The following is a 24,788-nucleotide window of genomic DNA, read 5'->3' on the forward strand; positions in this document are numbered from 1 at the left end:
AAGAACTTATCTCTTTCACTTTCAAGTAGGTTAAATTTCCTCCTAAAGTCTTTTCATAGTATTTATTCATTTAGAGATAAAATATTGGTGTGTGTTCACCCTCATCTAAAGGATAACAAATTAATGGAATCTAGGCTGATGAAGTTTCTGTTTAGAATTCAAGCAACGACAGGGGCACTCAGGAAGCAGCTCTCCTGTCACCTGGGGCTTTGTGTGTGTCAAAGTGAGGATGAAATGAGCTAACACGTGGAAAGTAACTCAGCACAGTGACGGCTGGCAGTGACAGATCATAATGTTGTTGCTGTGGTCCTTTGGGATGACCGAATTTCTAAATGAGGATTAGTATATTACTCTGGCTCGGCTACAAGTGTGACGGAGGGAATGAGGTCTTAAATAACATTGCTGTCCAGTGGAAAGACAATGTGAGCCATCCATGGAATGTTAAGTTGTCTTGCAGCCACGTTACAAAAGTAAAGAGAAACAAGGGAAATCAATTTTAATATGTTTTAACCCAATGTATACAAAGTTATCATTTCAATATAATTCTAAAAGTATTAGTGAGATATTTTACATTCTTTTTTTTTCCACACTGTCTTGGAAATCCCATGTGTACATCATCTTCAGAGTCCATCTCAACTCAGACCGGCCCAGTTTCACGTCCTCAGTGGCCACATGGGGTTAGGGCTCTGCGGTGGACAGAGCTGCTCTAGTCCTATGTACATGTGAGCCCAATTTCACCCTTTCTGAAGGTGCATGCATTTTCTCTTGGCTCTTTCCTCCTTGCTATAAGATCTGTACCCATCGTGGTTAAATAGAAATACGTTATACATTGAAATCTGAGTTACAGTACCCGTGGGCAAGGCCTGAATTCACTGTTTGGCTCCCTCTACAAATAGTTCACTTAAAAAGCAACAGAATATTTCTTTTTCTTGGATCGGTTTCTTTATATTTCAGTAAGTTGTGTTTAACTATATTGTCAAAGTAGAGGGAGGTTGATTTTTTATTTCTTTACTTTGATAGGGAAAAGCTTTGCTGACATGAAAAATACTTAGGTTTACCTTTCGTTAAAGTGCTTTGTTGATTTATGATTCGTGATTTATTTACTAGTTCAGTAAATATTAATTGTTTCGTGTTGCCTGAAAGCATGATTCTAATACTGAAGAGTTTGGGAGCTGGACAGAAGAATACATGTCTTACAACTATAACTTAAGACTCCTTATCGAGTGCAGTATCAGAGGCGTTACAGTAGAAGGAAACCCCATATTGCTGCTTTACATAGTGGAAAACAACTACAGATAGATGTGCTGAAAGCTACATAAATAATTGTTAATCAGATGGGAACTGCTGTGTTACTTCTGAAAATTATAGGATATAAAGTAAAATAATAAGGTTAGCTTTCATGTGGAATAGTTGCATCACTTATTTTGAAATTTTAAAATATTAGTCTGCATCCATTCTCAAATCTTAGGCTGCATTTAGTGTCAGGTTACCTGACACATCAAGCAGGACACGCAATTTTCTCTTGTACGTTTAATCATGAGGCTATGGGAACGTGGAGTTGAATTCACGCTTTGTGACTCAGTGTGTAAATGAACTAAATATTCCAGGCCTTAACTTTCTTATCGGCAAATGGGGAAGAATAACAAGAGCTAAAAATGTAGGAGCACATAACACCAAGCCGACACTGGGCTAGACACCTTACTTGCTTAATTCATCTAATTCTCATCACCCCCATGTCCCATGTTGCGGGCGCGCTCCTGTTTCCATTTTACACATGAGGGGGTCGAATTTGCCCAAGATCACAAAGCCAGCCAGTGGAGCCATCACTCAAGCCCAGGCAGGAGCTCCTGAGGGGACTGACTGCCTTGATAATTGAACTTACAGGGAGAAATAGAGGTTAAACAGAATTACTTAGAGGCATCTTTTAAAATATCTTTAAAATACCCCCCACTCTTTCTGTTTAGAAGTTCTTATACAGGTTCACTAAGATATTAGGCAGTTCTGCACTATTCCATGAAACCAAGCCCATCACTAACTTTAAGAAATAAAACCAGAAGTATGGAGTACTTCCTGATGAAGTGGCGAGGTTGGTCCCTGGAAAAGACATGGGGAGGACCTGACTTGAATGAGCGTTTGACTAAATCGCCTCTGAGGCTTCTTACAGCCCTGGCCTTCAGTGACTCTAGGTGAAGGTCTGGGGTTGAAGGGCGGAGTGCCTGTGCCCTTATTTGGGGTCCACAAAGCCCAAGCCAGGCCATGGCAGCTCATGAGTAGGAAGAGTATGTGGTGATAGCTGTTGAGATAAGGTAGCTAAATGACGTTCTGCAAATAAACCTCTGACTGAGAACAGAACTCTTAGTTCAACTGTAAGTCTGTGCAGAATGGACTAGCTCATGGTAAACATTTTCCGTCTTTATCTTGTTCTTTTTGGAATTTCATTGCCTTTGGAATCAGTAAAAATTAAACCATGGCTATAGATGTTTGATGACATGCAGTGGAGAAAGTTCCAAATTTTGGAGAGAAAAAGGGGAAGGTAGAAAGAAGAAAGGTAGAGGGAATGGGGTGGGGGGGGAGGGAGAGAGAGAGAGAGAGAGGAGAAATAATAGCAGGAAAACAAAACGTGGCTATCAAGGCAAGTATGAAGCCTTTGTTAGGGTAGCCTGCTATACCACGGAGATAATGATGGCCGAGGTAGCTCAAATAACTCCCCTGCTTGCCCTTGGGGTTAAGCTGGCTCTCAGTGTTGGAAAGAGGACCCAAGAGAAAAGTCTGAAATGTTTATTTTAGCGGAAGCGTTCATCTTCTTGGGAGAAGGCAAAGCCACCAAATGGAGGGATCACCGCTGAGCGGGATCTGGGCAACAAAGTCGCAAGGCAAGTGGCTCCGCCAGTTAATGCCCAATTCCTGAGCTCTCTGTTTACAAATGGTGGAGACATTTCTATCAGTGGGCAGTGGATTGGCCTTCCCAGAGAGTACTGTGACTCAGCTAAAGGGACTGAGGGCAAGATTTAAGAAAGGTGTTTCTCTTTGCTTTATTTATACTAGATTTTGAAAACAGCAACACATGCTTTCTGGTGTCCCAGTGAATTTCAAACACTTCACAATGAGTGTGTTCCTTAGGTCGAATGTTCACTGTGTGACCAGGTAGATGGAATTATGTCGTGCTGGAAGTAAAGAGGCTATGGTCTCCTTCTCATCAGGGAGAAGGGTTATGTTTGGTCCCTCGTGCTCAGTGCCTCAGAACTGTTCAACTGTTACTCACCACTCACCCAAGACAAACAGTTTATTGGCGGAGATAACAAAACTAGCATTGTGTGTCCCTGCTGTCAGTATGGGTATTAAAGAATCCTAACTAGATCCAAATTTGATGCCAAGTGGAGGGAAGAGTCACCCAAATAAGGGCTGTGCATGATGTCACTGTGTGAATGATAGCTTTTTCCTTCCTTCCTTTCCTTCTAGAGCTAATGCCTCCCCTCCCCCAATGCCCTGTTCTCAGGGTGCCTACCACAGTAATCCCATACCTATCTGGGCCTTTACGCCTGGGTAACTGAAGCAATATTTCCACTAAAGAATAAGGGCTTCTGAACATTTTCTCACAGTCCCTGGCATATAGCAGAAGACATTCACGAGCATTTCTTACCATGAGTGAGTAGAAATAAATGACTGTTGATTGAAAGTTCAATATTTGAGAATTCGTTGATTTTTTTTTTCCCCATAGTGGCTCCCAAAATAGGGGAAGGGAAAGTTTGGAAACAAATCCAATCCTCGTGAAAGTCACAGACAATAATTTGGATGGATAACAAATTTCTAGATCCAGAAGGATAGAGATACAGTGGTAATATGAGCCAAATTTAAAAAGATGAAATGCTCAACCACGCACTTTCAAGATGGGGGAGAAACGACTTAACAGCAGCATGTGTAAATATAGCTAAGATTTCCCTCGGCTTTATTACGTGAGTGCCAGAAAGGTTAAGGCAATTCTAGGTGCATTTTCTATGCTTCAGTAGAAGCATACAAAAAAAAAGAAGAAGAAGAAAAAAGGAAGCAATAATTTCCTTCCATTTTGAGGTGACATCCTGAGGGCAACCAGTTGATGAAGAGATGCAGGAGAGTGGTAATTTTAGAAACCTTGGCTCAAGAGGAATTCGGTTAGTTTTAGTGCGGCCAGAGAGAGGGCTGGAGAGCACTAGAGAAATACTTAAAGGGCTGTTATGTGGACCAGATGGATTACACATACTCTGGTGGCTCCAGCAGACGAAACCGGAAGCAGTATATAGAAATTGCAAAAAGACAGATTTTAGTTCAGTGTAAGAAAGAACTTTCTAGCAGAGCTCCTCCTCTAGGAGCATGGAGGAGTAGCTTTCTTAAGTCAGATATATTCAACAAGAGGCTGCGTGGCCCCTGACTGAATATGTCCTAGTGGGATAATCTAGTGGGTTGCCAAGGTCCCTTCTAACTCTGTGGCTGCGATTCTCTTGCCATGTTGTAAAACAAAGCCAACTGGCATGAAAGTAGAGGAATACAGTTCAGTAATAAAGGACCTGCCTTGAATATCTTCACCAGGTCCTGAAGGGCAAAGCAGTTAGGCAGCTGTCCAGGGTGACGGAGTGGCCTGTGTGGGCAGTTCTACTTCTCTGTTTTTCAGTGTTTTAATGCCTTCTGGGTTTTCAGCTTTTCCTCTTCTTATATAAATCTATTACCCACCACCCCCATGCGTGTGTGTGCGCACACACACACACACACACACGCCAGGCCTTAGTTAAAAGCAAAGAGAGAAATATGTAGGCAATGTGTGAAAGAGCTGAATTACTCTACTACCTGGGGCTTCTCTGCCCTGTCCCAGGAGCAAACGAATCCATTTCATTTTCAAAGGTTAGACTTGGTACCTAAAGTTGGACTGTTTGACGGGATTGACATTTAGAGTAGCTAGAAATCTCTGCAGTGTTAGGTAGACCCAGGAACACTGTGAGGGTGATAAACGTGTCCTGTTCTCTACTGTCTATTTGCACAGCCTTTCCTATGTTACTTGATTTTTTTTTGTCCCTTCGTTTTTCCCACTCCCCAGATGGAAGCAATCATAGCATCGCTCCTTAGGAGCATGAAAATGAAGTACCTTAATGCATGCAAAGACGTTACAACTATACCAGACGCACAGACAGCAAATATTAGTGTTATTATATACTGTGTTTGGGATCCTTAGATTTGATAATTTGCTAGAGGGACTCACAGGACCTGGAAATGTACTTACACTCACAGTTAAGGTTTCTTATAGCACAAGGATACAGATGAAAATCAGCAAAGGAAAAAGGTGCACTGGGTGGAGTTCAGGTACACCGGACCAGTTGCAAGCTTCCAGTTTTCCTCCCGTGCAGTCACACAGAGAGAGTTCAATTCCCTCAGCAATGACGTGTGACAACACATGCACAGTGTCACCAACCAGGGAAACTCACCCACGCCTTGATGCCCAGGGTTTTGGGTTTTATTGGGGTCAGGGGGTCCATCACATAGGCATGCGGAGCATGTGTGACTGACCTTAGCCACTCGACCTTCAACTCCTCCACCTTCCCCAACAAGAGGTCCAACTGACAGGGTGTGACCCAAAGTTCAGGCATACAAAAACAGGCATTCGCCATAAATCACGTTGTTTGCATAAACCACTGAGGCATGGCCCCAAGTCTCAGGCATACAAAGACACTTTATCAGCCAGGATACTCCAAGGGTTCAGAAGAACCAGTCAAGGGACAGTCTTGAAGACTTTTGGAATGTGGACGGCTTCGGCCACTCAGGCCTACTGAGTTAACCATTTACTGCACATATATGTAAATCTTGCTTATTTGAACAAACCAATTCGACCATTGTCTTAATGTCTTGAATGGCTTTTTTTTTTTTTTTAGTATGTGAACGTTTATTGAATGTCTACTGTGTGCGTAGCTCTCTTATAATCTTCTCTCTATAAAGCTAGAAAATAATTTCCGTTTCAATCCATGCTATGAACACAGGAAATTGTTATTACTCTAGTATAAAAGGACACACCAGAAACTAAGATCACTGCCATATTGCAATAATGGTGATAACAGAGTGCCCCACAAATTCTGACCACAAGTACATGTCAAGTGCTTTAGGTATAGTATTCGTTTTAGTACTTCTCAACCACTCTGGAAGGTAGGTAACCGCTCTGCTTTACACGTGAGACAATAAAGGTCCAGGGTTCTAAGAACTCCCCCAAGACTCCTCAGTCAGTAAGGGGTCAAGAATACATTTACCATCTGATTCCAAAACTCCCGGTCTTACCATCATACATGATAGTTCCCTATGACCTTGAGAAACAAAGGCTCTCAAAAATACTTTGAAACATTAAAAATCCAACAAAATTTATGAGACTTTATACATCTCAAGATCCATAGAACGTTTAGACTAAAGGCGGCAGAGTTGTGGCTAGAACACATGTTCATTTTACCAAAAGAAGAGATTCCTGCAAAGGAGATTCCAAGATGCCTCGCTCCCTAAAAATCTGGTGTAGAAGACACAAAAGCAAGGAAAACGGAGATACAAAAGGGGGGAGAAGTTATATAGCTACTTTGAGTGTCTTGGTTAATAAGGGGGACATAAAGTCTGAATGCCCTACAAGATTCCAAAATGGCTGACACCAAGACTTATTTGTAATCGTATCTTTTTCCTCCCCCTATTATTAGATCTCAGTCTGTGGTAGAAGCTGGGACCCTGAAACACGAGGACAAGGGAGAGAATGAGAACACGCAGCCACTCCTGGCTCTGGACTGAACCCTGAGCTGCCCTGTGCTCCGGACATCGCCAGCCCTCAGTGGTACCAGCCACCAGGGAGCACATGTGCAACTGACCCCACGATGCGCGCGTTCGGCTCGACGCAAGGGCCTCCTCTCCTCCCACCCAGTAATGACTGTCACCAGCCATTGGTCTAAACAGCCAAAGTTGAACAAAGACTTGAGAGAGGCCTTTTTTTTTTCAATGAGGGAATTGGAGGATGAAGAAAGGCAGTTATGGAAACAAGATTCCCCCCATCCCATATTTATAGGATTAAGTGAGTTGAGAAGAGAAAAACTAAATTTGATGCACACGCTTCATTAGGATAAGGATTTTTCTGAGGCTTTGCAGAGACTCTGTCCAGTTTCTGCAATTTAAGATGAAGTGCATTTCCAAGTAGATACATAAGAATTAAACTGTGCAGACACAACTGTCAAGTTTAATGTAGTGCAAAGCCCCAAGACAGTAGTGTCTCCAGTGATTTCCATTCCTATATTGAAATATTTTCTTTGACCTCATCACCAGCATCAAATTTCAAACTGTTCAGCCTAAGAGCACGTTCTCGTAGGTCTGGCTATTTGCAGAGCTTATTGTTGTTTTTTTTTTTTTTTTTTTTGATAGCCTGCAAAAATGATTTTGATATCACATCTTTGATCAGGCCACCAGCTGATTATAATGAGCTAATTGTAAACAAAGACACAAATTGAAAGATGACTGTTTCATCTTAGCAATGTGACTTCCCACAGGGGATGTGTGTCTCCAGAGGGTGGGGGTGGGGTCTCACTGAAAATACATGTCAGTGATTAATGAATCCATTCAAGTTGCCTCACTTGGGTCACTACAGAAAAGAAAAGTGCTACAAAAGCATCACACCGCTCCCCACGTCCCCTCACCTCCTCTTGCAACCAGTTAAAGGTGTGGAGAAAGGGCCTGCCTGCTGCTGAGAGGGTAGGTATGTCAATCATGGAGGAAGACCCTTAAGGATGGTGAGATATGAAAGAACTGAAAATAAGGGAAGACCAGGAACGCAGGTTGAAATGCCAAAGATCACTTTATTTCTTTGTTTCTTATCCTTAGAAATGGAGTCCCCGGCTATCCATTCAAAGGAAATTAGATTAAAAATAAGCAGATATCATAAGATACGCTATCCTGACTTGTGCCACGTTTCCCCAAACCAGGTGTATGTTTTTAGCTATCTCTCTTATTCTCCCAGCCATCTGAATGGCACGGGCCTTCGTTAGTATGACCGCTTGGTGGTCAAGGTCAAATAGAAAACATTTTAGTTGATAATGAGCAGTAAAATATGATTTTACACGTTAAGTACTTGGGAGGGTTAATTTGTTGGCTAAAAAATTCAAAGGAAAGAGGTGATTCAACTGGCCGTAATCACCCTCGATAGATACTAATCTTAATCATTGATTACATCTCTTTCTCAATGGATCTAATGTTTTAATTTTTTTCTACTGGTAGAAAATAATAACAAGTGATTTTTGTATTCCACCCTTGAAATAAAATTGAAAGAGAATTTAAAATATTTCTCAACCAATTGCATCACAGTATAAATAAAACCAATTCATTTTGTGTAGACATTTCAAATAACAAAAAAAAAACCACTGAAATGATTCTACCAATGCAATGACTGAAACACTTTTCTTATATACCACAACATAAGGAAGAAAGATGAAGAATTAAAGCGAATTAGAAAACCCATTTTATTACTTGAGCTTATAAAATAGTTGCGGGATCCAGCATTTCAAATGCTACTGGAGGCTATTATTGCCCACATTCTGCAGCAGTAATAGTTCTGGCTTTCCAATCGGCAACATTTAGAATCCTCCTGTAGTGACCCGATTTTAAATACCATACTATAATTACTAAGTTAAGAGCTAGTTTTTACTCTATTCCATGATTGCATTAAATGAATCTAAGATGATGGTCCAACAGTGACAACTTACACTTTGAATTTCTTTATGTGTATATACAATATACATATAAGAACCAAATTCAGTAAGTGACATGAATGTTACCACATGAACACTCGATTGTATTGTTCTTTGTCAGTCATTTCTTCTGTTCAATAAATACTGGAGGACACAAATGCTTTTTTATTTTTCAAGAGTTTGCTTTTTCTTCTGGATTTCGGTAATTAATTTTGATATTTTTCCTCACATGCTTTTTCATCTATTTTAGTGAGACTTTTCAACATTGGCAAAACAGAAGGAAAAAGGACAAATATTTTACAAACTCTTTGACTGGAAGCTGAAGTCCTTAAAGACAAGCAAAGGGGGTTCATTTCAATATTAAAGAATGTTTTCTAAATAAGATAAAGAAAGCATCCTTCTTTGTCCTTCGATGGAAAAGAAAGCACAAGTGTTTTTTCTACCTGTGAACGAAATCTGGTAACCTATGTGTCATTTCTCCAGCATTTTGGTTCATATTGGCTTAAAATTCAGTGCATGAATATCATTACATTCTTATAGCTAACATTTCTAGTCAGCTCTGATTTTAAAAACACAAAATTTAATGCATTAATATTCCACTAAATTAATGATGTGGTCATCTTTGGAACGAGTAGGCAACTGTTCTTTCTATGCAGTAGGAAATTTTACAGCTAAACTATCAATAATAATTGCCATCTCAAAGTGAAGCTTAAACGGCAGAAGTTTCTCAAGCCAAGGAGATGTCAGAGTCTTCCAAACAATTTCAAAGAGGAACGCAATTTTTACATCCTACATGCAGGACAGAGACCCTGGCATCTTGGTCTTCCACTTTGCCATCCTTCAGAATTTTACAAAATTTTGATGAGAATCCTTTCAATGACCTCATCACTCACAAGGATCCACAATAGAAAACACTCTGGATTCCAGCCCTGTTTCACAGACGCAAAGAGGCCAGGAGCCAGGTGTCCTAGCAGCCCCCTATCTACCTGATCCCAAGAGAAAATGTTCACTTGGAGAAATGTTACTTTTTGTTTTCTAATGCCTAGTGCTTGACATTAACAAAATTTACATGCGTCGTTGTTATAAACCATTACAAAATGACTCCAAGTCCTTCTTCAGTGTAAAAAGTTCCTCTTAGAAAGATACCATTTTGACAGTATCTCCACCATTCACAGAGCGAGGAGAGAACTTAAGACACCAGCTCTCAATGATGACAAAAAAGCAAAGAGACTCAATGGGTAGGGAGCAGTGCGGTTCATGAGACATTGGCATAATTATGTCTTTCTCCTTTGTATTAGGAAAATAGAATCTTTTTTTTCATGTGAGTGCCTTTTACTAAAAATAATTAAAAGGGGGACGTCTGAGTTCACCAGGAAAGTTACGATTAAGCAGAACTAAAGCGTTTACACAGCTTGTCATTAAACTCAACGAAAAAGTAGTGGTGTGTGATGACGAAATCATCCTGCTACCCTAGAAAAATATAACTGCATAGAAACATTACAAACGAAAGCCATCCGTTCACAGTTTCTACACATACTCTCATTTACACTGATTCCGCCTATTCTAAGTGGAAAAACTATCTCTGGCCGGCAAGGTAGAAGCTATCATGGGTTCACCTGGAACACAGGCATCGGGCGGGGGCCGTCACGGGTGAAATACCGCAGGTACTTTCTAAAAGAACTGCAGCGAGGCATATACACATTCTCCGTAGTGTCATCCAACCCTCGGAGGAGGTTTAGCATTTTTCAGGCTGCAAATCAAGGGGATTAAGGGCTGTGGTGTTTGAACGTTCATGCCCACATCCAAGGTGACTGAACCAGAAAGGCAGCCTCTCTGCAGCGTGTCCTCAGCCTCTGCACGAAATGCTAAATCGCAGGAAGGCTGCGTCTCTGATGGGGTGTCAGCTCGGGGTGCCACACATCCACGATGAAGATCAGCCGGAAAGACGTGGCATCCTGCCACACCTCATGCTCAAAGGAGTCATCAAAGATGAGCACCGTGCCTTCCTGCCACGTCCTGGAACAGAGAAGCACGGGAGCCTGTAATTCAGATGCCCCAGGGTCACTCCGCGTCTGCGCTCGGGAAGGCTCTCTCACGATAGCCTCTGCGACAATAGCACCGGGTAAGTGAAACACAGGACGCGTTCTTTCCTTGGTGAGTAAGAAAGAGTTTCAGGGCTCTTACCGTGAACACCAACTTTCATGCTCAGCACTGAAGGTGTGCAAAAGGCAGGAGACTGGTGATAAGGGTAAACTTATCCTTGGTACAAGCCTAGGCAAGGCTTGCTGAGTCGGGCGAGCACTCAAAAGCGTGCCCTAGTGGCTCATTCCCAAGGTGACCTCCCAGTCAACGGCTCCATGGTATCCTCCCTGGCATTTCAGAGATGCGTGTGGAAGTACAGACAGTGACTGCGTCTCAGGCATTTGGATGTCCCACAGGCACGGTGTCTGTGCATCTCCAAAGGATTCTCCTTTCAACCCGTTCCATTTGTTAAAGTTCCATTTTATGCAAGGGCAGATTGTTTCTACTTCTAATGTTATACGCTGTGCAAGTAGGTTATCCATGGAATATTGTTGTTGTTGTTGTTTGCGGTACGCGGGCCTCTCACTGTCGTGGCCTCTCCCGTTGCGGAGCACAGGCTCCGGACGCACAGGCTCAGCGGCCACGGCTCACGGGCCCAGCCGCTCCGCGGCACGTGGGATCTTCCCGGACCGGGGCACGAACCCGTGTCCCCCGCATCGGCAGGCAGACTCCCAACCACTGCGCCACCAGGGAAGCCCTATCCATGGAATATTTTAAATGAATGCTGCAAAACATCCTTTAGGGCTGACAGCACTACTTCACAAGATATCTGTATAGGAGCTAAGATCTAAATATGGTGTTAGTCTAAATAAGGCAGTCGAGAGAGTAAAATTTAGGGAGCAATCATACAATGCCTTTCAAACCCAAGGAAAGTTTATTATTTATGCTAATGTTTTCTTCTTTTTCGAATAGGTATTAATTGTCAATATGGTAAATGCTAAGTTATGTTTCTGAAATGAAATTTTTACTAGGAAATTTTTTCTAGATATCAAAATTCCTCTCAAGTATTTAAAATCTTACTTCCTGGAGATTAGTGGTAGGATGGGAATAAAACACAGACTTACTCGAGCATGGACTTGAGGATATGGGGAGGGGGAAGGGTGGGCTGTGATGAAGTGGGAGAGTGGCAGGGACATATATACACTACCAAATGTAAGTTAGATAGCTGGTGGGAAGCAGCCGCATGGCACAGGGAGATCAGCTCGGTGCTTTGTGACCACCTAGAGGGGTGGGATAGGGAGGGTGGGAGAGAGGGTGATGCAAGAGGGAAGAGATATGGGAACATATGTATATGTATAACTGATTCACTTTGTTGTAAAGGAAAAACTAACACACTATTGTAAAACAGTTATACTCCAATAAAGATGTTTAAAAATAAATAAATAAATACAACTTTCCTTTGGGGGGAAAAAAAAAATCTTACTTCCTGGATTAGCAAATAATTAAAATTATAGGAGGAAAACGTTAGCTTGATTTCAAGTTATTGCATTATCATAAGGAAGTTTTCCTTAGGGAAATGATTTGTCTTTTTATGTTCATTACCGGGTGATTAATCAATATTAAATTAGATGTTGTTACACACGGCAAGCTTTCTCAACCTTGGCAATACTGACATTTTCGCCAGGTAATTCTTTGTGGTTTTTTTTTTGGGGGGGGGGCTGTCCTGTGCTCTGTGAGATGTTTAGCAGCATCTCTGGTCTCTGCTAGATACTAGTAGCATGCCCTTACCAACTGTGACAATCAAAAATGTCTCCTGGGCTTCCCTGGTGGCGCAGTGGTTAGGAATCCACCTGCCAATGCAGGGGACACGGGTTCCAGCCCTGGTCAGGGAAGATCCCACATGCCGCAGAGCAACTAAGTCTGTGTGCCACAACTACTGAGCCCATGTGCCACAACTACTGAGCCTGTGCTCTAGAGCCTGCAAGCCACAACTACTGAGCCCACAAGCCACAACTACTGAGACCGTGAGCCACAACTACTGAAGCCCACGCACAGAGCCCGTGCTCCACAACAAGAGAAGACACTGCAATGAGAAGCCCGCGCACCTCAACGAAGAGTAGCCCCCGCTTGCCACAAATAGAGAAAGCTGCTCACAGCAACGAAGACCCAACGCAGCCAAAAAAAAAGTCTCCATTCATTGCCAAATATCCTGAGTCGGAAGGCAGTGCAGTGGGAGACAAATTTGTCCCAGACATATTAATGAATCTGACACTAAAATTTCCAAATAATTTAAATTAACAAATATGTGCAAGTTAAAAGCTCCTTGAAGTTGGGAACCAATCCTCTGTCCTGTTACCCATTCTCCCCCCAGCCCCACCTCCTGCACTGCCTCACACACCTACCCTGCTGTCTTTGTTTTAAGTGAAGTATAGTTGATTCACAATGTTGTGCAATTGCGAGTTTATTGTTTATTTTTATATTTTGGCCGTGCTGCACAGCCTGTGGGACCTTAGCTCCCTGACCAGGGATGGGGCCCATGTCCCCATTAAGAGAAGCGCGCAGCCCTAACTGCTGGACCGCAGGGGAGGTCCCACCTACCCTGAAGTCTTGCACTCATTAAATGAGTTGCTTGGCTCTTTGATCCAATTCCTTTGAAGGGTCAGGGTCTACCGGAGTCCCATCCAAGTGTAAAGAAGGACAAAAATATATAGACTCAGGGGCAAATGACAGAGTATGTATTCATTACCATGCAAAGCCAAATTTGAAAAGAAAAGCAAAGTTAAGAAAAGAAAAAAAAAATGACAAGGAAAAAGAAGCAAAATGATCCCTAGCTTATACACTTTGGTGGTCCTTTCCTCGGTCTTGTTATCGGTGGGACTAAGCAGTGTCAGTGACAAGCCTACAATACAGGCAGAAGACAAGGGGGAAAGGACATGCACAAGAAAAGCACAGCACATCCATGTTCACGGCAGCCAAAAGGTGGAAGCAACGCCAGTGTCCACTGACAGACGAATGGATAAACAAATGTGGTCTGTACATACGATGGAACACTCCTCTGCCTTAGAAGGAAATTCTGACAAGGCTACAACATGGATGAACCTTGGGGCCATCATGCTAAGTGAAATTAGCCACTCACGCAAGGACAAACACTGTATGATTCCACTTATATGCAGCACCTAGAGTAGTCTAATTCATGCAGAAAATTCAAAATTACTTTGGCATCACTCCCTATGAGTATCTGCCTCTATTTGAGAAGACAGAAGACTTCCCGGGGGGTGCAGTACCAAAACTCCCTAAGAGAACCTGTGACGTACACTTGGTGCGGCAATGACACGTGATTCGCAACGTTTGCTGAGTGGTGGAGAGTCTACAACCTACTTAAAGTACTGGAAGTAATTAAGACAACGAAATTGAACGTTCTAAGTTTGCACAAAATGACATTTTTCACTAGATTACGGTAAGTATAAGAAAGCCAAAGATTTAGGAATGCTGGATGTGAGAAAAATCTTAAGCATTCCATTCATTAATTTAAATTCCTTGTAAATTGGGAAAAGCTTTTAGCGCTGGTTCATTCATGGCATACCAGTGCCTGTAAAGGTGGAACTTAAGTTAGCACTGGGTTGTGGCTTTGAAGATATTTGGGGTCAAATATGGACTAGTGTAAACCACTGATTGAACGATTTTTTTTTTTTTTTTTTTTTGGTGGTACGCGGGTCTCTCACTGTTGTGGCCTCTCCCGTTGCGGAGCGCAGGCTCCGGACGCGCAGGCTCAGCGGCCACGGCTCACGGGCCCAGCCGCTCCGCGGCACGTGGGATCTTCCCGGACCGGGGCACGAACCCGCGTCCCCTGCATCGGCAGGCGGACCCTCAACCACTGCGCCACCAGGGAAGCCCCTAAACAATTTTTTAAACATGAAATCTGGGAGGTATTCCAAGGGGCTGGATTCCATCAGGGCCATAAAATTCTATTAGATTTATACTTGCCTTTCTATTTTCTTTCAGATACTTTCCCAGAAAACAGTAAAGATACTCAATTACTTATTGTAGATTCTTAAATGCAGATACCTTCTGAATAGGTAAAAAATGATGTCTATCAATCACTTATGAGAGCTAGAATGAGTAAAAGTGCAGCCCTAACTGGAGAGGACAATAAAACTCCATCCAAGTGACATGCAGACTAAAGTGACTTGAGTTCAACAAGAGATGTGTCACCTGTCTGGGAAAGGATGAAGGTTTTCCAGAACAAAAAGAGACACAGCTCAAAGATATCAAAGGTCTTACATCTGTTCTGAGTGAAAAACAAAGACACTCATTGCAATGCAAAGAAAATAGTTTACAGGCCACTCGCTTTGAGAGCAAATCTCCACCACGTACATTTAAGTTATGCTCAAATTATGACAAGGGAAAAGGTTTTCAGAACAGCCTTGGAAAGAAGTCTTCCTGGAGGCACTCACGCCGCCTTCCTTCCTCTGAGGGTCCAGAAAGGCAGGATGGCGGCGGGGAGCTGCACCCCGTCCCCAGATGGCTACCTCAGCTTAATCTTAGCATTTCCTACCGTTACGAGAAGAACGTCTCTCCCTGGTTTGCCAAGAGATCGAAGAATATCGGGTCACAAGATAAACCAATATTGTGTAATTCCTCAATTTCTCAGATTATTATAATTAATGATAATGGTATACTGGTGGCAGCGCAAGCCTCATAACTATAATTCTGTCGTAGAATTACCATCACCATTAATGATGCTAAATAATGATGCTACGTGCTTATAGAGTTTTCCACCTAAAAACTTTATAGATTGTATCTCAGTGGTCTTTGCTAAAAGGTTCTGAGGTAGACAAATGACGCAGTTCTAATTGTTCAGCCGGGGAATCACAGGGAAGCCAGTTCCGATGGCTGCAGTGACGCCGCGATTCTGCGGAGGAAGCAGAAAGGCGCTAGGCTTGCTTCATTACAGCCAAACCTCTAGCTCAAGATCACGGTTCTAGGAAACATTCTCAGCGCCTATAGCTGCTATGCTGAGGTGGCGTGTAAGGCATTTGAACAGGCTGACTGGAGTACAGAAGAGGGTCAAAGGGCTCGGGAGTCAGGCTACTTTAACACAGCTCTTATTAATTCTGGTCCATTGAAATCCCTCAGTTGCTGATTGCACTGGAAATCCTGGCACATCCTGGAATTGAAACGAAAACTGCATCATTGCCACTTCGTCTTTTTTCTCTCCTCCTAATACAGAAATACACATGCACATACCTTCTTTGTCCGGCTATCTATCATCTACCTACCTATCTATCTATCTATCTCTATCTATCTATCTATCTCTCAGGATAAAGCATTTTTCTGGAAGCTAGGACACCTGTGCTCTTGTTCTGACCACTGCTAACTAGCCATGTGGCTGTGATAAGCATGTCACCTGTGGGCCTCAGTTTCCCCACTTGTGCAATGATGGAGGAGGACAAGAGGGCCTCCGAGGCTTCTTTCAGCTCTGAAATTCTCTTAATTCTCTGAGCCAAGCTGTTGGCTAGGACTTTAGTCTTCAGATTGCATTTTACGGGATACATTTCACAAACTGTCATCTGAGAAATGGGTATGGTATTTGCTATTTTGTTGGATGTCAAAATAGTAATTTCAATAAAGGATGGCTAAATTACAAAGAAGCTCTTTTCCCAACAGGTTCTGTATATATGCACCCTAGTATCTCTCTCCACCCCTCCTGGGGGGACTCGTTCCAGCCAGGCTGCCGCGGGGATTCCCTCCCCTCCAGGTGGGCCTGGGGCTTCAGCTCTGCTGTGCAGCCCCTCTGCTGCCTGTGTAACAGCTTTCGACTTCCTCCTCTTGGTCCTCGGTCACCCAGTAGCAGAGGGCTTTGTAACATCGCTAAGAAAGCCAAAAAGGGAGGACAGAGAAAGGAAAGAGGGAGAGGAAACCTCCCGAGGCCACAGGGCTGGGATGCCTCTGGCCCCCGTCCAGGGTGGCGGCATGGGACCACTAGGGGAAATGGAGGGGGTGGCCATCCGCTGTGCCCTGCCGTGCCCCCCGCCTCAGCGTCCCTCCAAGCCCCAGGCCTATCACATCACAGCCCCCCTCTCTATCTGATCCACTCCTTCACCAGCCCTGGCCCTGCACACCCTCGACTACCCGTTTCCCCCTCCTTCCTGTCTCCTTAGAGCACCCACCCTCATCCCCGCCAGAGCGCGGCGCACTGCAGGTTCCAAGGACCAACTCCGACAGGACACGAGTGCTTGGTCTCACTCCCTGGAAGGTAAGAGGCAGAAGTCCCCATTCAGAGACGAGCACAATAAAAGCTCAAAAATACCGAGCGTGCTTACCACACCATACTCTGTAAAGACAGCTCTGAAGGTATTTATACGGGTAACGTTAATTCTCAAAACTACACCAAGACATACTTTTATCCTTCCCATTTTACAGATGAGGAAATTGAGGCTTAGTGAGGCCATGCAAGTTGTCTAAAGTTACACTTCAAAGAGGGGAGGCCAGCATTTGAACCCAGGTCATGAGATTTCGGTGCTCTTAACTTACTTTCATGAAGATACAGGATGTTAAAATCTGAAGTGAGGGACTTCCCTGGTGGCGCAGTGGTTAAGAATCCGCCTGCCAATGCAGGGGACACGTGTGCGAGCCCTGGTCCGGGAAGATCCCACATGCCGCGGAGCAACTAAGCCCGTGCGCCACACCTACTGAGCCTGCGCTCTAGAGCCCACAAGCCACTGCTACTGAAGCCTGCGCACCTAGAGGCCCTGCTCCGCAACAAGGGAAGCCACCGCAATGAGAAGCACGTGCACCGCAATGAAGAGTAGCCCCCGCTCGCCGCAACTAGAGAAAGCCCGCGTGCAGCAACGAAGACCCAACACAGCCAAAAAATAAATAAATTTAATAGAGGAAAAAAATCTGAAGTGAAAACTCAGGATCTGTTTTCCCATAGAAACATTATTATAAAAAACAGATACATGTATATGTATAACTGAATCACTTTGCTGTACACCGGAAATTAATACAACATTGTTAACCAACTATTCTCCAATATAAAATAAAAAGTTAAAAAAACCAATAATCACTGGTGCTCGAGCCCTATTAACAAAGACCATGAGTTAGGAGGCTTTTAGGGGCTGGCCCAGAAACCTCCACATCATTTATTATTGCCATAGCAAAATGAATCTCAACTTTCCAAATTCTCAACCAATCAGTTCAATGAACGAATGTTTGGACACAATGCGTTTTCAATGTGGGAAGTGCCTTTCCCTGCTGAGACACAGATACTCATCTGTGTGTATGAATAGCCATAGACACCCCATGCTAACCAGGACAGCGGTAAAGAAACTTCACTGGTGTTTTTAATTCTCCAAATTGCTTAAGTAAAAGAAGAAAGAGCGTGAAACGTTACTATTTATTTATTTATTTATTATTTTTATTTTTTTGCAGTATGCGGGCCTCTCACTGTTGTGGCCTCTCCCGTTGCGGAGCACAGGCTCCGGACGCACAGGCTCAGCGGCCATGGCTCACGGGCTTAGTTGCTCCGCGGCATGTGGGATCTTCCCGGACCAGGGCACGAACCCGTGTCTCCTGCATCGGCAGGCGGATTCTCAACCACTGCGCCACCAGGGAAGCCCGAAACGTTACTATTTAACAACAGACCTTAAGGGAAGCATCCCATCCAGTTAGAAGTGACATTTTTGGTCCTACAGTCCCAGACGGGCAGGCTTGAATGATGGATAAGGTAATGTGGAAAGGTCACATTACAATTTGAATGGAAGATGGGTATATTTTGTGAAACAGAAGATCTATGACTTCAGGGAAATGACTAAAAAAAACAAAAACCAAAAAACAACTCCCCCTCCCCCCAAAAAAGGAAGAAGAGGCAAAAATATTTGGTTCCAAATGATTTGGTAATTCACAGCTTCTATAATGTGATGAGAAAAAAAATTAAACTATCTTCTTGGACACTTCATGAAAACATAACAAATATTGTCTATGAACAATTCACGGTGGATTTAAAAAAACGGTCTCTCTTTGACTGTTAATATTTTAGCCTGCCTTCCACACAATCTTCCTGGTAGGAAACTTGAAAGAGTAATGAAAACATATATTATAAAATACTTGAGGTGTGTGGGAAAAAGTCATTATTTCTACAACCATATAAAGAGGAATTAAATGACTTATTGCCAATTCATTTCTTCAGTCTGTTGCTGACACTCATGCCAACACATGCTTTTCTGGCTACATACAGGTCCTGTGCAACGTTGCAGGCCAGCGATTCACAGGCAGTGAGGCTGGGTCTCCAGCGGAGCTGCACGGTCCCCCTTCTTTCCCTTGGTATGGTTCCAGCATGTACCAGAAGCCCTCCTGAGACTCAGAAGAAAGAATCTGTCTCTGGGATCACCCAAAGCTCACACACCTTGGCCACTCTGTGAGGACAACAATTACTCCCACTTGCCAGCGGTGGCCTGTTTATCCACTGACTCAAGTTCATTCAGCTCTGACTCAAGATCGCTAACGAGCTCATTTTACTGACTGCAAAGCATGGCCCGTCGAGGGGGACACAAACCAACCCCCAGAGATGGAGACTCCCCAGCAGCCTCCTCTACTTGTTACCCTGATGTCTGGAAACAAACAGAGCATTCAAAGCGGTCACCTCATGAGTATAGCATGATCCTAATCTTGTGAACCACAAGGAAACACAAAAAGCCCCCAAACCTATAATATAGGTGGGTCTATGGCATTGAGGCTAGAAGCACAAACTCTCAAGCCAAACTCTCTGGCGTGGAACCTTGGTTCCAACACTGTAGTGGCCTGAATGGTGGCCCTCACCCCCAGAAGTACGTCCCCCTGGAAGCTGTGGATATAACCTGATTTGGAAAAAAGGGTCTTTGCAGTTGTACTTAAGTTAAAGGGCTTGCGGTGAGATCATTCCGGGTTAGGTTGGGCCCTAAATCCAGTAAGCGCGTTTAATTATTTATTTGCTGATTGTTTTGGCCATGCCCCCCCCCAGCATGTGGGATCTCAGTTCCCCGACCAGGGATGGAACCCGTGCCCCCAGCACCGGAAGTGCGGAGTCCTAACCACGGGACCGGACCGCCAGGGAGGTCCTCAGTAAGCGCCTTTGGAAAAGAAGACAAGGGCAGAAGACGGAGGGAGAAGGTGACATGATGACAGGGGCAGAGATTGCAGTGATATGCCTACGAGCCAGGACGCAGCAAGGAGAGCCCGTGGCCGCCGGAAGCCGGGAGAGAGTCAGGGGACAGGGATGCCCCCTCAGAGCCTCCAGAAGGAACCAACCCTGAGCATACCTTGATTTCAGACTTCTGGCCTCCAAAATGGTGAGAGAATACATTTCTGTTGTTTTAAGTCACGCAGATTGTGTTAATTTGTTACGGCAGCCCTAGGACCCTAATACAGATGTCGACGCTTGCTGAGCTGAGTGACCTTGGGAAAGTTACTCAGCCTATTTATACATCAGTCTCCTCAGCTGAAAAGTAGAGATTTTAATGATCCCAGTTCCGTGGGGGTGTTGTGAAGGTATGCAGAGTGCTTGGAACCGTGCTTGACACACAGTAAGCACAATGTATATTATCACTACCCGCTTCCTCATCATGAATATACATTATATAGGCCCCGAGAAGTGTCTGAGCAATATCCCTGGGTACCGAAATCAAAAATAATATTTGCTTTCTTTATCGTGCTTCTCTGTGTTTCACAAATTACGTCGCAGGGGCGTGCGTCAGTTTTGTCATCGGAAAGCATTTATCCATTTTAAATGATCACTTTACTCATTGAGATAGACAGCTGCATACCTTCCAGCTCATCTTCAGATAAAAAGAGCCGCGCTATGTTTCGCAGTGATGGGATCTTTAACGAACATGCACGCCCGCGAGCAGGAATCGCAGTGCGATGATGATTAATACCTGAGAACTACGGAGCACAAATTGCTACTCCAGGGGCTTCCCTGGTGGCGCAGTGGTTGGGAGCCCGCCTGCCGATGCAGGGGACGCGGGTTCGTGCCCCGGTCCGGGAGGATCCCACGTGCCGCGGAGCGGCTGGGCCCGTGAGCCGTGGCCGCTGCGCCTGCGCGTCCGGAGCCTGTGCTCCGCAACGAGAGGGGCCACAGCAGTGAGAGGCCCGCGTAACGCAAAGAAAAAAAAAAAAAATTGCTACTCCTTCAAAAGTCAAGAAGCTCTGAAAGATTGCTTCCACTCGCCTTTAACAAGGAAGCCTGATTTCCTGGTATGTGTGCTTCTGTTTCTATGGAAGCACTAATAGTGCTTCCATAATGACAGTGTGAAACTTCCCAGATTTCATATTACATATGATTTCATATTCTGTCCTCAGAGTTTATAAACTGACTCTACTATTCAGCTCTCTAGCTATTTTCACTAGAAGCATTGCACAGTGCTTTAATCTCATTGATCCATTTCTCTCCTGAAAAACACTCTTTTTGTAATGAAATACTTAGCCTGACCCAGCCACCCTGGAGTTAAGGATTATGAAGGATAAGAATGTAATGCAACATAACACAAGTACCGTAGGGGGGACACGGAGAAGGATGCTGACCAGCAATGAGGAGAGACAGCAAGGGCGCTGATGCTTCCAAGCTCCCTGGGGACGAGACGGCGTGAAACAATCCATCCTCCGCAAAACCACCGCCCTAGCCCAACGAGAGGCGGGGTGTTGGCAAGTGCTTTTTCATAATCACTGTGAATTTGTAAACTATACCATCTGCAAAGTCTTGTTATCAGCAGCTACTTACTGCCACCTGAAGGAGGCTGGCTTTTAGCCCAGTGGGAATGGAGGGGCTGCCCAGTCAATGTTCTTATTCAAGATCACCCTACAAGTCAGTCGCAGCACTGGGCTTATAACCCTTCCCTACTTCTGGTGGGCGCTGACAGTTACCCGAATCACATTCCCAACTTCAGTTTAAGACCCTAAGTTAGGGGCTTCCCTGGTGGCGCAGTGGTTGAGAATCCGCCTGCCGATGCAGATACTTAAATTAGGCCTGAAGCTCTTCTCCATCTTCACGGCCCCTGTGATTCTTATCTGATCTCCAAGGAGTTGACCTCGTCAGACCCTGCCTTCCCCAGCACACTTCCACCTCCTGTTTTCCCTGGGCCCCCCTGCCCCTCTCCCCTTTGGCAGAGAGACCCCGTAGACCCGAGCGGAGCTCACCAAGGCCTGGTGAGCTCCGTGCCATCTTGGAAGAAACTTCGCCCCGTCTGGCCGTCTCTGATTCCTCCTCCTGCCTCCTTCCAACTCTGACCTCTGCTGCCCCAGCTCCTTCTTGGCTCTCTTTTCTTTTTCTGCCTCCAAAACGTCGATGTGGCCATGGACTCTCAAGTTCCCTCTAGAGCCTCCCGATAAGCCTGCTTCTGAAACCTTTATGTCTAGCCCTGACTTCTCCCCTGAGCTCCAGACCTCCCCATCCAGCAGACTCCTGGATATTTCCACTCCTGTGTTCCAACAGCAGCTTAAACAAATAATATGAAGGCCGGACTCATGATCTGTTCCCCTAACCTCATGCCTCCCAAGCTCTCAGCATTTGCTAAAGCATCAACAACCCGCTACTGACCAAAATGGAAATTGCCGCATCATCACGGACACCCCTCCCTTACCCCCCCCCCCACTCGAGGTTCACTTGAGTCAATCTTCATCACATCTCCTGCCTCTGTTCTTTACTCTCCCTTTCTTTCCAGGATCCCAACCCCTGCTCTTCCGGGGTGGGCTACTGTGGCAGTCTGTTAACTGTCCTTCCCAAAACGCCCCATCAGACACGCCCAGGGTTTCCAGAATGCCTTCCTAAAAGAGATCTGATCCCACGAGTTAGTATTCAAAGCCTTCCATGATTTAGCTTCTGATCCACTCTCTCACTTTCCAACCTCATTCCGTATGTTAAAGTAACGAAACAAGGAGGCCATTAGACGGAGGTGTTCTAATGCCTTGGGAGCCTCGTAGCAAAGCAAAACCTACACCAGAGTCAATTCACTGGAATCTGAGAAAGTGAAACTTAACAACAGCCAATCACAAAGAGCCAGCAGCCTTTCCCAAACAAGGCAACCACTTACACTATCACCAGTCAAATAATTTCCTTGCTTTGCTTCAGCAACTCCTCCGTAAAAACGTGGCCCCCAGCTCCTGCCCGTGGAGCGCACCTAACCACCTTCGGGGTTTGGTGCTACCTGATTCGAATCATACGTGTTCAAATAAATTCTGGAAGAAGTTGCCAGAATTTGAAGGTCAGTTTACCTCTTAACAGCATCCCACACTCTTGGTTGCTGAAAGCACTCAATATTCCTCACACGTGGGCTTGTCAGTTTTGGCTTCCGTGCCCACGCGGATGCTGTTCTCTCAGCCTCGAGTGCCCCTCTCTTCCAGCTTTTTCATGTCCAAATCCTTCCTGTCTTTAAAAGCCACCACCGTCAAGTTTCCCAGGTCTCAGCGCAAAGGAGCTGCCTGCCCAGTGACCACCTGCGGCGTCCTTGCCCGAGCCTCTCTGATGACTCACGGCTTTCGAGCTGTGTTTTCTCCCTGACCGGACACCCCTGGTGGGGGAAAGACCCGATGTGAGTCATCTCAGAATCCCTCGCGGCGCGCTGGGCTGCTGCCCCAGGCCCGGGGCAGGCAGGTGTCTGCCAACAACCAAACGAGCGACCGGTGCCCTTCTGAACACGCCTCTAGCAGACCTCCACCAAGGGCCGTGATACGTGCGTGAGAGGTCAGCTTGGTTGCTGCCCTCCGGCCACTCACAGCTCAGTCCCAGAGATGAGACTAATATGTACCAATTAATGAAAAGCAATGGAAATAAAGAGCGGGATCACTGCAAATACGCCCTGCAAATACTCTAAGAAAGTCAAAGGAGAGGTTCCTTTTTAGGAGCAAAATTGGATCTTAGTAATAGGTTTCTTTTGGATGGGTGAAAAGGCGGGCATTCCAGGGGAAGAGAGTAATAAGATCAGGACAGGCAAAGGCGTCAGAAGACGTTGCCCTAACATTCACCATGTCCCTTCTCGGGCCAGTCCCCGGGCTAAGTGCCTTGCAGGCATTATTTCGTTTAATCCGGACAACAATCCTGCAGAGCAGATAGCAACATCCGCCGATGTTGTAAGTAAGCAGGCGGAGGCTGCAGGCGATTAAGTGACCGGCCAAGGTCACACAGGATTAGTTGGCACAGCTGAGATTTGAAAAGGCAGCCACGTCCATTGCACCATGCTGTGTCCTCTAGAGCGAGACATATACGTACCACAGGGTGTTTTCTTCAGGAAGGAGACTCTTTGTATTGATGCAGAGTTCAAGGTGTAAAGCCATAAACACAATGTGTAACAGGTGTAGGGTTTAGTACAAGTTAGCTGACTGAATGCAAGTCTGTCCAGCCCGAAAGAGAAGCAAGAAGGCTCATCAATCAGACGAGAACGCTCTGGGGAGTAATGATTAAGAAGGGCAGCCCGAGAATTGGGGAGTATCTCCAGACCAACGGAAAGCACAGAGATGGGACGCGGACTAAGACGCTGGATTAAAACCACCCACTCCAGTCTACTTCGGTTACAAAGAAAGAGAAATAATCCAACTGAGCATAGCTTTGTCGTAAGGAACATCCTTCCTCAGAGGCGATGAGTAAGAGAGAAAGGGATGGGAGGAAACGTACTTGGTCTCGTTGGCACATCGGATCTTGCAGCCTTCCTTGGGGATCACCAAGCCCAGGTGAATTCGGAGCCTGCAGTTCGTGGGTCCCGTGTGCGGCCACACGTGGGTTCCCGGGTGCATGACGGAGTACTTGATCTGCACAGAAAATGTACCACCCTGTTCATCCGTTAACCAAGGTGTGGGAGAACTGCTAAAAGTACAAGATTACTGCCAATTTAGATTAGTGCCTTTGCAGTACTCGGAATTTATAGCCTCGTCTTATTTCTTTGTGAAGGAGCTAAAAATAAGGACCCCCATTTTCCACAAAGCTACAAACACGGAACGTTTTCCACCCTCAGTGCTGCCGTCGAGGGCATGACGTTGTGTTTTATCAAAAAGCAAGTGAAAAACAGAGGCATTCGGTGG

The 24,788-nt window shown here is 44.9% G+C and overlaps 2 protein-coding genes across 29 annotated transcripts in view; one reads left to right on the plus strand and one right to left on the minus strand.

Annotated features, from left to right (window-relative positions):
- The window catches only part of CLVS1 (clavesin 1), a 240,996-nt gene extending 231,900 nt beyond the window's left edge, over positions 1-9,096 (plus strand). For 2 of the 3 annotated variants that reach the window (XM_067017992.1, XM_067017991.1), the window contains exon 7: positions 6,693-8,876. In XM_067017992.1, the coding sequence (XP_066874093.1) occupies positions 6,693-6,780 (88 nt within the window). In that variant the 3' untranslated portion in view covers positions 6,781-8,876. Of the gene's footprint in view, positions 1-6,692 lie in introns of all 3 variants that reach the window. The other variant, XM_059043116.2, reaches the window with a different exon arrangement.
- The window catches only part of ASPH (aspartate beta-hydroxylase), a 232,136-nt gene that overhangs the window by 8,984 nt on the left and 198,364 nt on the right, over positions 1-24,788 (minus strand). For 14 of the 26 annotated variants that reach the window (XM_067017982.1, XM_067017973.1, XM_067017971.1 and 11 more), the window contains one exon: positions 24,385-24,518. In XM_067017982.1, coding sequence (XP_066874083.1) covers positions 24,385-24,518 — 134 coding nt within the window. Of the gene's footprint in view, positions 1-8,468; positions 10,871-24,384; positions 24,519-24,788 lie in introns of those variants that run through there. The other 12 variants (XM_067017990.1, XM_059043086.2, XM_059043082.2 and 9 more) reach the window with 2 other exon arrangements.

Source organism: Kogia breviceps, chromosome 17 (assembly GCF_026419965.1).
Source record: "Kogia breviceps isolate mKogBre1 chromosome 17, mKogBre1 haplotype 1, whole genome shotgun sequence".
Taxonomy (NCBI): Eukaryota; Metazoa; Chordata; class Mammalia; order Artiodactyla; family Physeteridae; genus Kogia; species Kogia breviceps.